The 18390-nt window shown below is 46.5% G+C and overlaps 1 protein-coding gene across 1 annotated transcript; it reads right to left on the bottom strand.

Annotated features, from left to right (window-relative positions):
• Positions 1 to 89: 89 nt before the first annotated feature.
• Positions 90 to 10978, bottom strand: Rhog (ras homolog family member G). Its single transcript, XM_026400991.2, has 2 exons — positions 10903 to 10978; positions 90 to 1286 (listed from the first exon to the last, which is right to left on the bottom strand). The coding sequence occupies exon 2, from the start codon at positions 1216 to 1218 to the stop codon at positions 643 to 645; it is 576 nt and encodes a 191-aa protein (XP_026256776.1). The 5' UTR covers positions 1219 to 1286; positions 10903 to 10978; the 3' UTR covers positions 90 to 642.
• Between the last annotated feature and the right edge of the window lie 7412 nt (positions 10979 to 18390).

Here is an 18390-nt window from a genome sequence, read left to right as displayed (position 1 = left end):
AAAAGCCTCCCAGTCTCTGGGGAGCCCTAGTCCATGCCCACCCCCTAATGCCCAGCACACAGGGAGGAGCCAGGGCCACTGGAGACAGGAGGTTTTATTGATGCTGTTGGGGGTAGGAAAGGCCCCCAGGAGCATGGGGGCTGAGTCAGTCAGCAAATGCATAAGGCCTGGGCACATGGGGGCAGGTTAGGACACATTTATCTTCTCAGGATTCTGTGGCTCCTTCCTTGGGGGAAGGAGAAGACATCTTGGGGGTCAATTCCAAGAGCAGCAAGGGCAGAGGTTAGAGATGGCCGACAGCCCCTAACCTGAGAGGAGGCACCACAATAGGCAACAACTTTGTGGAAAGCTGGATGACTGGTCAGTAGCAGAAAATGTGAGAGGTGGAGACACTGGGTTGGCCTCTTGGGAAGGATCAACCTTGGCCCAGGTGAGCTCATGAGAATACCTGGTGTTCTCAAGCAGAGTAGGGTAGGACCCAAAGTCCATTTCCCATGGGCCTCCTTAAGGAAAAAAAGGTATTCAGGGAGCCCCCTGGCAAGGGGTGCCAGAATTAGTCCTTAAGGCACAGCTGGGGGCAGACAAGGCGCCAAGGCACAACTGGTGGGGGGTCAGGGGCAGCCTCCAAGCTGAGGGCCAAGGTCATAAGAGGATGCAGGACCGCCCACGCTTGACTGGCGTGGGGTTCAGCACAGCCCGGACAGCCTCAGCAAACACTTCCTTGACGCCGTCCTGCTGCAGGGCAGAACACTCGAGGTAGCGCACAGCATGGATCTGCTTGGCCAGTGCCTGGCCTTGCTGAGGTGTGATGGGCGCTTGGCCCTGCTCCTTGAGGCGCCGTAGGGTATCAGGCTGAGATCTCAGGTCCTTCTTAGTGCCCACCAGGAGGATGGGCACATCAGGGCAGTGGTGGCACACCTCTGGATGCCACTTGTGCCTCACGTTCTCGTAGGAGGGTGGACTGGCAATGGAGAAACAGATGACAAAGACGTTGGTCTGAGGGTAGGAGAGTGTGCGGAGGCGGTCGTATTCCTCCTGGCCCGCAGTGTCCCACAGGTTCAGGTTCACTGTGCGCCCATCAACTGCACTCTGGGCACTGTAATTGTCGAACACTGTGGGGATGTACTCCTTGGGGAAGGCATTAGTTGTATAGCAGATGAGCAGGCACGTCTTGCCCACAGCCCCATCGCCCACCACCACACACTTGATGCTCTGCATTGTGGATAAAGCTATAGTAGTGGAGGCAGTGCCTCCTGTCTCTTCTGGGCCCCTCTGGATACAGTGACCTATGGAGAAATGAGAGGGACACTTGGTTAAGAAGGCTTCTACCTGTGGGAAGAAGAATGGCATTCTGCTTGGAGGCTGCACCTGCCCCCTTGCACCAGTTTTGCCTTGGCACCTTATCTGTCCTCAGACAAAGGACTCCCTTGTGACCCTTAAAGAAGACCATAGGACTCGGCGTGGTGGCACACTCCTTTAATCCTAGTGCCCAGGAGGCTGAGACAGGAAGATCGCAAGTTCAAAGCCAACCTCCCTAAGCAACTTAGAGAGACCCTGTCTCTAAATAAAACACAAGAAATGTGTTTTGGGCCCTGCCCAGCTCTGCTTGGGAACACCAGGTATTCTCATGTGCTCACCCAGGCCAAGGTGGACCCAATAGGCCAACCAGTGTTCCCCCTGCTCCTACACACAGAAAGCAGCTCCTACTTCCTCAACCTGACATTATCCCCAATTAGAGAGAGAGAGAGAGAGAGAGAGAGAGAGATACAAATGAGCAATATCCAGCAACATGTTACAAAAAAGCAATGTAATGTGGTGGGAAACACATCAGCACTGGTATTAGGATAATTTAAGGTCAAATCCTGGTTCTGCTCTTTTCTAGCTGTGACCCTGGACAAACCACTTAGCCCCTCTATGCCTCTTTTTCTTATCCGTAAAGTGGGGATAAAATAATAACAACGTCATTGGTTAATGTGAGTTTTATATATATGTTTGTGTATGTGAGTGTGTGTATTCTCCTCCCAGTACTGGGAATTGAACCCAGGGCCACTCTACCACTAAGCCACATCCCTAGTCCTTTTTATTTTGAAACAGGGACTCGATAAGTTGTTGAAGCTGACCTTGAATTTGTGATATCCCTGCCTCAGCCTCCCAGTTACTGGGATTGCAAGTATGGTGCCATCACATTTGCCTATTTTAGAAATCATAAAGCATTTAGAATAGTACCTGGTCAATAAATATCAGCTATTTTTTATTTTTCCCAAGGCAGCACAAACAAAGGAGGGTACAATACACTAGTACTGCAGTGATCTACTACAGAGTCTACTAAATATGGATCCCAACATTTGATCTCTCAGTTCAAAAGTCTCAAAAATCAGACAGTGTGTGTGTGTGTCTGTCTGTCTACTGTGAAGTAGAAAAGGAACTTTGGTGGTGTGGGGGCTAGAAAAAGGACAAAGGACTTAGTCCCAGTTCTCTTTTAGGCCAGTTTCCCCTGGGACCAGTTGGAAAAGAAATGGTTTGAAAGGCTGCCTCTCTGGTTAACACTGACAGTATTTCCACCTTATTTGCATCAGAATATGTATGTTGCTCAGCCTCAGGACACCTAGGTAGAAATCCTCAGAAAATGGGTCAAGAAAGAAACCAAGGGCCCTCTAGGGCAGTGGAGAGAATCTGAGTGGAAGTCCAGAGACTTAAGTTCTAGCCCTAGGTCTCCTGACTCACTGCAACCAAACATGAGACACTTACCCTTTCTGGGCCTCAGTTTCCCTTTCCTGGAAACAGCTGAAAATGCTTGTGACAAAAGGCAGTAGGAGTAGGTGCTACTACTTGTGCCCACTGGATTATCTGGAGGCCCTGGCGTTTTATAGCAGAACTCCTGGGCCTGTAATCTTCCAGGTCCACATAGAGTAGGAGTGGGTGTGGCCTTTGAGAACTCTCTCCCACAAGCCCAGCAATGGGCTGGCCCAGGCAGGATGGCAAGGAGGGAACTCTGGCCAGCAGTTATAAGCCCCAAGAGACTGAAAGTACAAATGGCTCTCTAGGGATGTAGTTATCAACCAACAATCAGTAAATCAGCCCTCAAAGGAGCAGGGAGGGAGAGGGTAGCTTCCCGGCCAGTGAGGAAACGACTGACACCGGAAATGGATTATGAATGAGGTAGTATCCAAAACAAGGTGTGGTATAAGATACCTAAATCTGACCTCCTCAGTTCATCTGCTGATCTTGACCCTTCATAAAAAGCCCTAACATGGGCTTTATACAGTACAATGTCACTTGGTTCTACTGACAGAGGAAACAAACTCAGAGCAGTTATAGTAACCCAATGTCACACAGTTAGTATGGGAGCCAGGACACAAGCCCAGTTTTGTACTCTAAAAGACTGTTTTCCTCAATGAATCACATAGTCTCCAAGTTACTCATAACCAGCTAACTATGTGACCTTGAGCAAATAAGTGACTTCCCTTCCTGAAGCCTCAGTTTCTTCATCTCTACAATAGGAGTGATAATATTTGACCTCCCAGCCTCAGGAGGATGCATGGAGAATCCTAAGCATGATAATGAATATGCTCTGTAAACTGTAATGTACTGTACACACAGGAGGTAACAGAAACAAAGCCTTTCATCCCAAGAGGCAGGAAGCATTGAGTATGCATAAGTTTGAGTGGTGGCAGCAGCCCAATTTTCCCTATTCACATTTAGTTCAGAACCTCATCCTCTCTCCCAGGACAACCCTTTTCTCAGAAACCCTTTGGCCGGAACTGGATTGAATAAGTTCCCCTAGCCCATTTAAGGAGTGCATATGCTAAAAGGTAGGGTCTAATGTATGCCAAAAAAGAAGGGATGTCAGTGCTGTAGGATGCTAAATCAAGAGTAGCCCTCCTGGGGTTAGGGTTGACTTTAAGTGGCGTTAAAAAAAAAATCTTCATTTAATAAATAAATTGATGTTTGTAGATGTATGTATTAGCTAAACTACAAGGACTTGTTCTGGCTTTTCCAAATTTAATTCAGGTCATGCCTGGTCCTTCATTTTGTCATTCAGAGTTCTTCAAAATCTGAAAGGAGTTTTGGATGCATACAGACCTGGGTTTAAAGCCTAATTCTACCTCTCATCTTATATGACCCTAGACATATAAAGATTTGTTTCTCAAAGCTTCAATTTCTTTATCTTTTAAGTGCAGTAGCAACAGTATAAACCTTATAGGGTTACTATAAGAATTAAGTGCGTTAATATACAATGTGTATACAATGTAGGTAGTTTCCAAGTGTGAGTTCCCAGCTCCTCATTCCCGAGAGGTCTTCAGTGACTTCTGCAGACAAACCAGGATAATTCTTGCCTTTGAACTTTTTAACTTTTTTCCCCCCCTGTTGCCATTCCCTTTCCCTTGCACAAATCTTCCTGACTCCTAAACTGGGCGCAGTGGCACATGCCTGTAATCCCAGCAGTTTGGGAGGCTGAAGCAGGAGGATCATGAGTTCAAAGCCAGCCTAGCCTCAGCAATTTAGCAAAGCACTTAGCAATTCAGCAGACCCTGTCTCTAAATGAAATATTTTAAAAAGGACTGGGGATGTGATTCAGTAGTTAAGCACCCCTAGGTTTAATCCTCAATACTGGAGGGAAAAAAAAAAAAATCTTCCTGACTCCTCAAGGACTAGCTTAAATCTCACCATCCCATGAGGCTACTGAATTCATCTTTGAATTTCCATATAATGGCCAATCCTTTTAACCCTGCTTTGACTCATGTGATTCTCCTTTTCCAATAGTCATACATAAGTTACTCAGCTATGAATGCCCCTCCAATGCTGGAGGCTGGTCTTCTTTCAACTGCAAAAAAGCTGTGAATATAGGGCTGCATATACAATAGTGTACAACTACTGCATTTTGATCTGTTTGCACCTGCCTTTTTACTGATATCTGGATAGATTCCTCCAGAAACCAGGATTGGATTGCCCCATCTCAGCCAAAACCATAGTGCTGAAATCTTACTGGAGAGCAATGACACCCAAAAGCTAAGACTAGGATAAACAAAAACCTCTCTCCCTAGTATTTGCCTGAATTGGTTCCAGCAGGGAGTCCATGGGAGCATAACTCATGCATGGCCAACCCTATGAAGGTGTTCCCTGTAGCCCAGCCTGCACCCAGTAGGCCCTGGCCTTGGGGTGTGGCCCGGACAGGCACAGAAGCTGGGAGGAAAAGGAAGCACTGATGTTTGCCTGATTGCCAGACCTCTGTGGCCGTTAGAGCAGGGGGAAGTGTCCCAACTGGGATGGGGGAGGGGAGGAATTGGCTCTAGAATGGGCAAGTGTAGAGGCTTTCTAGACTGCCTCTCTAACATGGGGTTCTCCTTTGCAGCCCTCTTGAATCTCATTCTAACTCTAATGTATCTCTGGGCATCCTAACCCTCAGTTCTGGCCATACCACCACGATCCTCTACGAGGTGGCCTCCATATTTTGTTCCCCAAAACAAAGTAGTGATATGGAGCCAAGCACTCTGCCACCTCCTCCAGCAAAATTTTTGTGAATTACCCAAGTCACAAGTGACTTATCCTATCCAAAGTCTGGTCCCTGTGTCTCTCATTCTTGTATCACATGCAGGCTGATCTGAATCTTATCTCTTGTTGTTAGAGGGCCCAGAGGGCAAGGTCCTGGCTGATTTCTGTCTCCCTGAGCTGAACACAGTACAGTGGCTGTCAGTAAATAAATGAATGGGCTCAATCTGTCCTTAATGACTCTGCACACAAGTCTTCCTGGATTGCTGCTCACCGTCTTCAGATTCTTCCTGTCCATCAAAGCCCAGTTCTGCTCCTCAGTTTCTCTAGATTATAGCAACCTCCTCTCCTGGCTTACCTTTCCCAGTACTGACTGTTTTATTCATTTTGCTGAAATAACTTGATGCCTCATAGGGAGGGAAATCTGTATTTCATTTATTTGCTGAAATCCAGCAGAAGGCTGAGCAAAAGCTACAGGCTGACACACACCTTCTACCCCATCAATTCACAGACATTGATGTTGGGAACAAGGAGAGCCTCTGTGCTCAAAGGATGCAGGATAAAGGTAGCCAACTTCTTTCTCACCCTGAGGAGCATGAAGTTAGGGTAACATACACAAGTTATATTGCTTTGTCCCTGGCTGGAAGAGCAAGGGGGTGAAGCAAACAGAGCTAGCTCAGAGGGGATGAGGAAGATGGGTAGGAAAAAAATGTCCTGTCCAAATCCAAAAGGATAAGGACTGGATTGGAATATCTAAAGACCCTTGGTCAAATATAGGCAAGGGGTAGAGGAACTGTTGGAAAGGCCTGTAAGTCTGTTTTTTTTTAAATATTTTTTAATATTTTTATTTGCATTTTAGTTTTCAGCAGACACAACATCTTTGTTTGTATGTGGTGCTGAGGATCGAATCCAGAGCGCACCCATACCAGGGGAGCGGGCTACTGCTTGAGCCACATCCCTAGCCCCTGTTTATTTGTTTTGAAGGGAGGGGAGAGAGGTAATACAAGGAGGCCCACAGGGTGCAGCTGGCTGCAGCTGGGCTGGGAGGAAGAAGCTAGGGGGAGACATGAGGTCAGTGTGGGGCTGGGACCAGGCCAAGGGCTGAGTCTCTCTTTCTTCCCCTTCTCCCCACTAGCAAGGAAGAACAGAGAGCTTAGTTCCCAGGCTTAAAAAAAAAAAAAAAAAAATCCATGCGGGAGGATTCTCAAGCTATCACCATTCTCTATCCTTCAGCCTCTGCATAAATCCTTCACTACATCAGGTAGGGTAAGAAGAGACTTGATGCCATCACTAGGGTCTAGATACAGGAAACAGGACAATTGTTGCTAAGAAGGCTGTAGGACCCTTACATAAATCTCCATCCTTCCCATTTTCCCTGACCATCCTAGAACCTGAGGTGTTCCACAAAGGGTGAACCCTAGGGCTAGGACAGCTCTGGCTGGGGGAGCTCCCTCCCACACCAAGCAGCATAGAGAAATGCTCACACACTGGCTTCCTCCTCCCGCCCAGCAGTGGCTCAGCACCCCAGCAGCCCCTGAGCCCCATGAAAGACCTGTGAAGTGGCACTTCCTTTGCCTTTGCTCGTTTCACATGAGGCTATACAGAAGTGCCATCCTCCCAAGCCTGCCTCCCCCACCTGAAAATACCCAGAGAGAAACCCAGGGCTGCTCAGGCCCATCAGCCTCACTGAAGGCCTGTGGGGGTTTCCACAAGGGAAAATAACATCAAGGAGGAAACTCTAGCATCAGTTTTCCACCATCAGTGGGGCAGAGTGGGGACAGGGTACTCCCCAGTCTTGCTGCCCCTGGCAAAATCCCCAACACTCTCCCTTCTTCTTAGCTCTTAACTTATAGTAATCCTTGTGTTTTGGAGAAGGCCTATTATATCAAGGATGGTGAGGACAGGAGTGGCCAGAGTGGGGACACTGCAATTAGGAATTTCATGGAGGGGAGAGAGTCTCCAAGCTATCAGTATTCTCTGTGCCCTTTGGAAGTATTGATAATGCAACTCCTTAATGTTGAAACAGAGCCAAGAGAAACTAAGTTGACCAGGGTTATACAGAGAGTTGGCTGCAAATCCAGGACAAGGACTTGGGTCTCCTAATCTCTAGCCTGATGTTAGTTCCACAAGAGAAGTTCAGAACTGTTCCTCTAAACTGAAGGGTCCCACAATCTCTCTGACTTCATTTAGGATGGCCCTACTATGGTCCAAAGGAGTAAGGTTGACATATTTCTGAGTCACTTTTGCTTCTAAGTTTCCAGGTTCTCATGCCTAGCCCAACATGCAGTGTTTATGTTTTAGCACTAACATTACTGGCCAGCCAGCCCTGCCCTAGCTAAGAAGCTCCTCCTCTGCCCTTAGTTCCTGGGGAGATGCCCTCCCCCATTTGAGATGAGGACAAAAGAGGAAGCTGGACCCTGGACAGGAAAACCAGTCTGATCTGGGGAGGTGGCCTAGGCTTTGTCTTTGGTTTCCCTTCTTAACTCTTCTCACAGACCCCTACAAACCTTATCTCTAATGTATCAACAATGTACACATAGAGAGGGGCCTCTAGTTTGAGCCTGAAATCCCTTCTTATTCCCAGTTCCACAGCTACCATCATCCTAATATCTTTCCAATTGTCTCACTATAGCCACAACCTCGAATATCCTTCTGCTCATAATCTCCTAAAAGTTCATACCAACCATCTCATCTGCCCCAACATCTTGCCAGAAACAACTATCTAAATCCCAGATCCAACCAGGATCCATGACAATGTCACACCACTACTTCTTTTCATGTCACAACATTGACCATTCATACTTCTTTAACTATGACCTCAATAGTAACTTCCTAAGTTGTACTTCCTTCCTCATAGTATTTTCCCACTTAGATCCCTCATTTCCTGGTCATATTTTTCAAGTCATGATTTTCTTGCAATTAGCTCAAACTTTCAGTGGGGCCAGATCTTGCCTGGAAGAGAGTCTCTTCCATACTATCTTTACCCTCACAATCCTGTAGGTTGCTTAGTTAAGCAGTATCCTAAAACAAATACTGGCTTTCCAGGCCAGGGATCAGGACTTCTAGGGATTTTTATTGAGCTGTGATGCTAGGAAAGTGCCTTGTATGCACATCCTTCCCTGAGCCTTGGATTTCTTCCTGGGACCAAACCTCTGTACCTCCCAGAAATGAGAGTAAGAGAGACAGGTGGGTAGAAGGGCCGGACTGGAAAGAACAACTTATGGAAGAGGGACAATTGTGAGATGGGAGAGGACAAGATGGAGAATGAAGATAGCTGTGCTTGAGAGATCTCCAAATGTAGCACTTGGTCCTCTCTACTTCTCTTTTTTTCTAGTAGAGAGTATATTTCTAATAAACACAGACGACTGGAGGAGGAAGAAAGAAAAAGATCTCTCGGCATGCAGCCCAAAGGCTTGCGGAAGGAGCTCAAGAATGGAGGCAAGCACTTTTAGAAATAGGAGGGACTAAAAATCAGAATTGGGAGAAATTCCTGTGAGAGAAGAGGGTCCTAGGTGAGAGGGGGAATATTAAAGATGCCTGAAGGAAAAAGGGTTAGCAGAACCCCAGAGGGTTTCCTGGTTACCAATATCCTGATACAGACCAGGACCATGGATACCCAGCCTGGACAGCAGTGAAGAGGGGGCAGACAGCTCTGCCTTACATCCTTCTTTTCTTGATTTGAAATAAAAAAACAAGACTGAAGTTAAACCAGCTGCAGTCTTCTCTCCAGAATCCTGCCTTTGCCCCCTCCCTTTTCTTCCATCACACTAGATGGTTTGTCCCATTCTCCCCATTGGTTGATGTTGGAACCAGTAAGTATTGAAAGTCAAAGTTTAGGTTATCTCTCAGTTGCCAAGCATGGCCTATTGGTAGAGCACCCCAGGGTTGGGGTGATTTTGATTTCCCATGGCCTCTCTCACCAGTCTTATTCCTGTGTCACCCTCCCCTGACTGCTATAGACTGCTTCCTCCTGCCTAACCACAATGTCACCCACTGCAGGTTCCCTTCATTCTATTCTGCTGGCTTCTGCTCTGGGCTCTCAAGGGTGAAGGCAGTTATTTTGTCGCCAAGATAAAGACGTAGAAACATAGGCACTTGTATGTGCGTGTACACACACACACACACACACACACACACACACACACACAGATTTCTAGCCCTTTTAATCATGTCTATCATTGGGAGACTGCAGCCTGCCTCTCCAAGACAGGGAGGTTTGAAAGTCTCTCAAACTTGCCTAATTTTCTACAGTAGTTCCTGATCCTGAAGCTGGAGATAAGTAGCTGAAACGGAAGAAGACAGACAGAAGATGCAGGCTGAGAGATCAAGAGCAATGAGGGAGGTGAAAGGTGTGGCTGCCAGAAGCTGGGAAGAAAAGTAAAGAGGGAGTCTGCAGGAAACCAAGATGAACAGAGGGAGATGCTAAGAGTAAGGTCTGGGCCTTGGCATGTCTGTGTGTGTAGGGGAAGAGACTGAAGAGGATGAAAGTGGGTAGGCCCTAAAGAAAGGGTGCAGGAAGATAGTATATGTAGAATTTGGGGACTAAGGAAGGAAAAGCCTAGGAGATGATTCCCAATCGTTCCTTAAGGCCAGAGCCCTATAACTTGTCAGTGACTATCAGTCCTGAATGAGTTCTGCCACCTCCAGTCACAGGACTAGAGCAGGCCCTTTACTTCCTCAGTTTATCCCCCAAAGTGCAAGGCTACGTTTAGGTGAACTAGGCACAGCACATGTTTGCTTACTACAATAAGAACCTGTTGCTTAGCTCCAGGGATGGAGAGGTTGGGGTTCGGAAAAACAGAAAAGGAATGGGGCCAGCGGAGCTGCAGCTGAGGGCAGGGTCGTCCTGAGTGCAGGGGACCCCCTAGGCTGCATCCTCAGAGTGAGTCTGAATTGGCATCTTTTCTTCCAGGGAGAACGCTCTTTCCCAGCAGTGCCGGGCTTCAGAGGCCCCATACACCGCCCCCATCTCAGCCTTACAAATGTCACAACTGCCAGAGCAGAGGGAGCGCCTTCTCCGTCCCAGAGACCCTCTCCCCTCACACTTCTGAACACTCCCCACAACTTCTGAGGACACACCACCTCTGAATCCCAACTCCCAGCTCCAACCTTTGCCACTTCAAAATCTTCTGTCGCGGAGCCAGAGACTCTCCGACCTCAGGGGTCTCTCGTGGCTTCGGCAAGCCGGCATCGCCGCTGGAAACCCACCCTCACCGAACCGCCACCGACTCCAAGTGGCTGGGTCCTCGCCCCGCCCGGCTGGCCGCGCCCGCCCAACTTGGAGTGAGCCTAGAACCTCCCGCCGGCGGCCTCCCGCAGGCAAACTTCTAGAGCCCGCGCCCGCGCGGGGTCCCGGCCGGTCCAGGCTCCCCTCCCCAGGACCCTTGCCCGCCGGCCCAGGCTGGGCCTCACCTGGTGCCCTCCCCGCAGCGGGGGATCTGGGGGCGGCGGCAGCGGCTCCGGGCTCGAGAAGGAAGTGAGAGCGGGAGGCCGGAGGAAGTGGGGGGGGCGGGCCGGTGGGCCGGGGCGGGGCGCGGGGGCGGGCCAGGCTGGGGCGGGGCGCGACCAGGAAGTCCGCGGGCGCGTTCCCCCTCACCCTTGCACCCGAGTGTCCTCGGTCTTCGCGCCCGACTGAGTCTTGGGCTTCCCACTTGCCCCAGTCCCCAGCCTGTTCCCCTGAGACCCTTCAGGTCAGGCCTCTCAAGGTCAGGTCTCCCCGCCTTCGGGTTACCCCGTCCCCGCAGAGTTCCTAAGCTAGGCGCTAGGCATCGGTTCTCCTCCCCACCAACCTTCGGGGAAAGGGTGAAAAGGCACCCTAGGCCTGGCGCCTTCAGCCAAGCCAGGGATCCAGCGGTGGCCGAGGCTGGCTGAAGTATAACTCTAATGGGTCAGCCTGGGGCAGTCCCCACCCCTGCCCTGAGCCTCAGGGGAGTGCGGGATGGTGGTGATTCAGCAGTGGGAAGGCCCCAGACCCCTGGGGAGGGTGGGGAGACTGGGGAAAGCGGAGCTGGCGTCAGCACCCCGGGGAAAGACACGATCAGCAGAGGCGCAGGCGGAGCTGCGGGCCCCAAAAACAGGATGTCGTGTCGTTGTTCCGCACCCTTCGGCTCGGCGCCGCCGAACTCTGGGGAGGAGGGGGGCGGGGCGGACGGAGATCATGGGGCTCCCCCTGCTCCCAGTTCTCGCTTGGGGCGCGCTAGCTGCTTGGCGCCGAAGAACCGCACCCAGGCCTGAAGTCCGGCCTGGGCCCCGGGGGCGGCGGGTTGGCGGACGAACTCATGGGCGCCCTCTGGTGCTTATGCTCCCAGGTCTTGAGCGCGGAGCCAACATATTGAGCGCCCACCATGTGCAGAGCTCTCTGCCAGGTGTAGTGGAGAAAAATCAGCGTTCAAGACAGGGTGACTGACTTCCAGAGGCTTTCCAAATGAAGAGTCTAGTCAATCCCGGGAATAAGTATTTTATTTTTTCTGAGCCTCAATTCTGTCTTTGGTAAAATAGAATAATTTGTCCCTTATCTGGTGGTTGTGAAAACAACAGAGAATGGGTGTAAAAGCCCTGCTGTCACTGCCTGGCTACTGTATTGGAAGTGAAGTTAGAGGCTCTGTCAGACTCAGACTGGTAAATAATTCTTAAGTGGATGAATATTGTCTCCAAGGTCCTTCTCCTGGCAGAGTATGGAGTTGCTCGCTTCTTTGGTCCTTATCGCCTTTGAGACAAACTCCTTTCTGTGGGGAGGGGAGGGCAGGAAAGACTAGGGGAAAATTTCATACCCTGCTGAAAGCACATTAATGGGTGAAGAAAGATTGTCCCATAAATGACAGGGTTCAGAGGCGATCACACATTAAAATGACTTCTATGAAGCCATTAAACATTATGTACTAGAAAAAGGGTGATTTTTGCTTTTGAGCCGTGTTCCTTTCCCAAGATTTGAGAGTAGGAAAATAGTGGGGCTTTGGACTCCTCTCCTTTAGACAAAGTTTGCTGTTATCTGATTTATATACTGTTGTTCTGGTTAAAGAGTTAAAAAAAAAAAAGTTTCCTGCAAAACATATTTGAAAATCAATTTAGAAGCAAAGTGGCGCAGGCGGAGTACACATAAGGTGAAGTAGATTAGAAAACTGGATTGGGTCCAGTGGTCATGCATTCCTGTGATCCTGGAAGACTGAGGCAGGGGAATTGAAAGTTTGAGGCCAATTTAGCAAGACCCTCTCTCAAAATAAGAGGAGTTGGGGATGTGGCTCAGTGGCAGATGTGCCCAGGTTCAATCCTCCCTACCAAAAATAAAACAAAACAAAAAAGACTGAATTGTCATCCATAGGTTAGAGTGTACTTCCTGAGCTTCAGACTATATTGGGCTTGCCTGGCCCTAATTCAGGAGGGATAACCTGCCTTGAGGATCTCATGGTCTGGTGGGTTAAGAGACTATTGCAGATGAAGTTATCAGAGGAGGAAAGAGCCCAGGGCTGGGCTTCAGAAGACCTTGAAGTCTAGTCTTAGCTCAGCTGGATAGACTGGTGAGATTTTAGGTAAGCGCTACCTTTCTAGGTCTCAGACTCCTCCACAAGAAAACAAGGGTTTGAACTAGATGATACCTTTGAGCTCTGACATTCTATGATGCACTCTTCAGAATAATAATTAAACAATTAAGGTTTATTCATATAGCACATTGCTCATAGGTTAATACCACTTAGGTCGTCATGCTTTGAGTTGTAGTAAATTATATCAGAGCCTAATGTCTGTCTCCTCCTCCTCCTTTGAGGTTGTGTCTGATTCATCTTTGTGTCTACTCATTGGGCCTGGCATAAGCAGGCTTAAGAACACATTTTTTTTTTTTCAGTAAACATTGTGGAATTAAATTGCTTTAAGTTACTAATATATGTAAACACTTGCTTTGACAGGCAAGACAGAATCATCAGAGTCCAGCAGAGTCCAGGTGATTTGGAGCCACTTTTTTTTTTTTTTTTTTTTTACACAATATCTTTGTTTATGTGGTGTTGGGGATTGAGCCCAGTGCCTCACATGTGCTAGGCAAGTGCACTACCACTGAGCCACAGCCTCAGCCCCTTGGAGCCACTTTCATGCAATAGATACATAAAAGGCCATTATGATCAGAGGAGAGGGAGAGGGCAGGTGAAATTGCCCACAAGGGCTTACTGGAGAAGGACGATGCTGAGCTGAAGAGGGTAGAAAAGGGCAGAATCCCAGATGGGCTCTTTCTTTTCCCTACTCTCTCCCCAGCTTTTCCTGAATAGGTGAGTTCTTGAGTATGTGTGTGAGTACACATAAACAGTTGAAGACAAGGACACCAAGCCTGGACATTTAGAAGTAAGACAATATATGAAAGCACTTGATAGAATAAATAAAGTTTATAGACATGTTCTGGAGCCGCACATTTCAGGACGCAAATTCTGGTACTAACATGTTCAGTATGGCCTTTAACAAGTCACATGGCCTCTTGCATTCATTTTTTCCATGCATATTTATTGAAAATCTTCTTGGTGCCAGGCATAGTGTTTACATGCCAGTAAGAAAACACAAGACAAGTCCCTACCCTCTTGTTATTAGCACAGGAGACAGGCCTTAAGCAGGTAATCAAGGCTGGGTTTGTAGCTTAGTTTATAGCCCTTGCCTAGCATGTGTGTGAAGCCCCAAATTCAATCCCTGGCACCATAAAAAGCAAATAAAAATAACAGGTAATTATACAAAAGTATAGAGCACAACAAGAGCATATAACAGAGGTAACTTCTCAGTTTTAGTTTCATTTTAAAATAGAAAAGACAAATAGTGCTTTGTGAGATTGGGGGGATTAGATAATGCATGTAGAATGGCTAGCAAGTTGCCCAATGGTATCACAAATAAACATTAATTTTTATGTCCAAATAATGTTTTAAGTTTTTTTTTCCACCTTAATCAATAATTCCCTCTCTCTCAAAATCAAAACATTAAAGCTCATTCAGTTTTCCTGAAAGAGCAGGGTGGGGAGAGCTGGAGGAGAAAGGTCCTAGATGATGTCACTTGTGCCCTGATATCTTCTAAGTGGGTCTCAGTGAACTTCAGCTCCTGTAATACAGTGACCCGTTGAGGACTTCTGCTCAGCTCAGGTCCAAGCCCCTTTGGCTAACCTTAATTCTACATTCTCCTTTGTCTTTGATGTGGCTTCAAGTACTCAGCCTACTTGGGTCTCCTCTTGATCCCTTGCTCTTTCTTCTCTCAGCCTGCCTGAGGAGTAGAATGCTGTCTCCTTTTTATTACTCCTCTTTATTGATACTGCCAAAAATAAGATCAGTGTACCATTTTGTAGGCTTTGACAGGAAAGACAGGAGACAGTAGAAAGAACTAACAAGGGAAGTGACAAATTAAAGTTCTAGAGTCATGTCTTCTGATCAGTTGTACTTGACTCCCTTGAGGAACTAAGTGGATGGTGGGGGATGGGACAGTGGCCTGTCCTCCAGGAGAGTCCCTCCTACCAGGCAGGCAGAACAATAATTGTCTTGTTTGCTTCCAGGACTCCTTTGCATCTCTGAGATTTTTCCAAATTGGGTGGTACCTAGGTCATCTGTCATAATCCCCCCTGGAAAATTGTTCCTTCCTTAGTCCTGGTGTTCCAAGAACAACTCAACTCTAAGATGCTCAACTGATTCAGTATTCTTTGTCTGCTCCCTTTCTCCTCTAATGTTCATCTTTGCCCTCTACTTGCTGTGTGACTTTGGACAAGTTATGGAATATTTTAATAAAGTAACTTAGACATGTTTTACACTTTTATTAATATAGCAATTCTATTAGGCAGGTAATGTTATCTTCACCTTATAAATAAAAACACCTACAGATAGGAAAATTTGACTTGTCAGAGGCTTAATTTTCTCCTTTCCTCTATATCTATATCATATGATTGCTGTGGATATTAATCATATGAGATAACATGTAAGTTCCATGAGAGCAAGAAGTTTTGCCTATTTTATTAATGCTATATTCCCAGTGCCTAGGACAATTTTTTTTTAAGTATTTTCTTTTTCTTTCTTTCTTTCTCTCTTTTTTTTTAGTTGTAGATGGACACAATATCTTTGTTTTATTTATTTATTCTTTGATGTGGTGCTGAGAATTGAACCCAGTGCCGTGCAAGGCAAGCGCTCAACCACTGAGCTATAACCCCAGCCCTAGGACAGTGTTTTTGTTATATAAATACTTTTTTTTTTTTTTTAAAGAGAGAGTGAGAGAGGAGAGAGAGAGAGAGAGAGAGAGAGAGAATTTTTAATATTTATTTTTTAGTTCTTGGCGGACACAACATCTTTGTTGGTATGTGGTGCTGAGGATCGAACCCGGGCCGCACGCATGCCAGGCGAGCGCGCTACCGCTGAGCCACATCTCCAGCCCTATATAAATACTTTGCTTAGTAAATATTTGGTGTTTTGTTTTGTTTGGGGTACTTGGGATTGCACCTGGGGATTGCTGTACCACTGGGACACATTCCCAACCCTTTTTATTTTGTATTTTGAGATAGGGTCCTGCTAAGTTGCTGGGGCTGGTCTTGAACTTTTGATCCTCATGCCTTAACCTTCTGTGTTGCTGGGATTGCCATTGTGCCCAGTTTGAATGTTGATTTGCTATAGCATGCTTAATATAATACCTAGCACAGACTAGTTCCTTCCAAATTCAAAGCTATGCTAGGCACTGTTCTAATTACACATATGGCGTCTAAGATTTACAGAATTTTTTTTTTTCAGATGGAGAAACTGAAGCCAGAGAGGTTACTTGCCCAGAGTCATAGATCAGAGCTTTGTTGTGAATCTAAGATGTCTGATTCCAGAAACTTTCTATCTGCTTCACCTTCCCCTGTCCCAGAATCTATGCTTCCACACAGCCTCCTTGACTGCATTAGGTAGTTACTTGTTCCCCCACTGTGGCCTTTCACATACCCCTGTAGCAATCCCCAAACCCAGGAGTACTCTACAACTGAACCATATCCCCAGCCATTTTTTTTTAAAATTTTCTTTTTAGTTTTCAATGGACTTTATTCAATTATATGTGGTGCTGAGAGTCAAACCCAGTGCCTCACAATGCTAGGCAAGCACTCTACCACTAAGCCACAACCCCAATCCCCAGCCATTTTTTTTAAACTCTTTTTTAAAAAAATAATTATTTTTTTTTTAGGTGTAGATGGACACAACACAATGTCTTTATTTTTATGTGGTACTGAGACTCGAACCTGGGTCCTGCCTATGCTAGGCAAGCTCTCTACCACTGAGTCACAATCCCAGCCCATAATCCCCAGCCATTTTTATTTTTTATTTTGAGACAGAATCTTGCTAAGTTGCTCAGGCTGGCCTCAAACTTGTGATCTGGACTCAGCCTCTCAAGTAGCTGGGATTACAGGCATGGGCTACCATGCTTAATTCAGTAGTTGTTAAATGAATAAATTAACATTGGTAGTAAGATTTTATTTTATTTTATTTTTTTAAAGAGAGAGTGAGAGAGGAGAGAGAGAGAGAGAGAGAGAGAATTTTTAATATTTATTTTCTAGTTCTCGGTGGACACAACATCTTTGTTGGTATGTGGTGCTGAGGATCGGACCTGGGCCGCACGCATGTGAGGCGAGCGCATGCTACTGCTTGAGCCACATCCCCAGCCCGGTAGTAAGATTTTAGAACTGATTCTGGAAGGGGAGATGATGGTCTGTTGCTTCTAAGCCAAGTTCTCTCCTCATTCCCTACCTGCCAGATCTTAGGCTATTTCTCAGAGTGATATCTATATTTTTCTTTTTTGGACACCAGGGAGCACCACTATTATCACAGCCCAAGCTCAGGGATTCCTTATTTTTTTTCCAGCAGATGTCCCACTTGAATACACTTCTACCAAGTTTCTTTCATTTTCCAAATGAAAGCTATCGATGACCAGAAATCCTGTGATGAAAAGAAGGATAGTTAGGCTGCTGCACAGAACATACCTAATTCATTCATTCACTCAACCAAACACTTATGTATTAGCTATGTACAGGGCAACTTAGCCTGTGAGAGTATAAAGATAAATGAAATTCAGTCCTTGATGAGTTCAGAGGCTAATGGGAAAGAGAGATGCTTATTAGATAATCAAAATTTAGTTATCTAAGCACTTTAAGGTATAGACTAGAGAGACAGGGCAAATCAGGAAGGTACCAAAGGAAGGGATGATTTGAAGTTATTTTTCTTTCTGTTTTAAAATCGTAATTCTTAGTTCATCATGACTGTCATCATTGGTTAAAAAATGAATGTTTTTATTTCACTTGAACTGAGACTTAAAGGATGGGGAGGAAATCTCAGAGGAGAAAGCAAGTTGGTTTTCAATCTACCACTTCTCAGCTTCATTTTTTCATTTATAAAATTATTATAGACTCTGTCTTTATCTAGCAGAGTTGCTATGGGAAGAGATGAGATAATAGATGATGTGAAAGTTCTTAAAAATAGTAGAATGGAGACATAAGAATTAGTTTAATCTAGCTGGGCAAGGTGATCCACACCTGTAATTCCAGAGACAGAAGAATCACATATTCAAGAACAGCCTTGACAATTTAGGGGGATGCTGTCTTAAAAACAAACAAACAAAAAAGGGTAGGGTATGGTAGTGTACACCTGTAATCCCAGCGACTCAGGAGTCCCAGGCAGGAGGATCACAAGTTCGAGGCTAGCCTTAGCAACTTTGTAAGACCCTGTCTCAAAATAAAAAATAAAAGAGACTGGGAAGCTGGGCATGGTGACTCACGCCTGTAATTCCAGCAGCTCAGGAGCCTGAGGCAGGAGGATTACGAGTTCAGCCAGCCTCAGCAACAGCGAGGTGCTAAGCAACTCAGTGAGACCCTGTCTCTAAATAAAACGCAAAATAGGGCTGGGGATGTGTGGCTCAGTGGTCAAGTGCCCCTTGTACTCCTCC

The sequence above is a fragment of the Urocitellus parryii genome, chromosome 4 (genome assembly GCF_045843805.1).
Source record: "Urocitellus parryii isolate mUroPar1 chromosome 4, mUroPar1.hap1, whole genome shotgun sequence".
NCBI classification, from domain to species: Eukaryota; Metazoa; Chordata; class Mammalia; order Rodentia; family Sciuridae; genus Urocitellus; species Urocitellus parryii.
The sequence above is the reverse complement of the archived record's forward strand: the minus strand, read 5'-3'. Positions and strand labels throughout refer to the sequence as shown.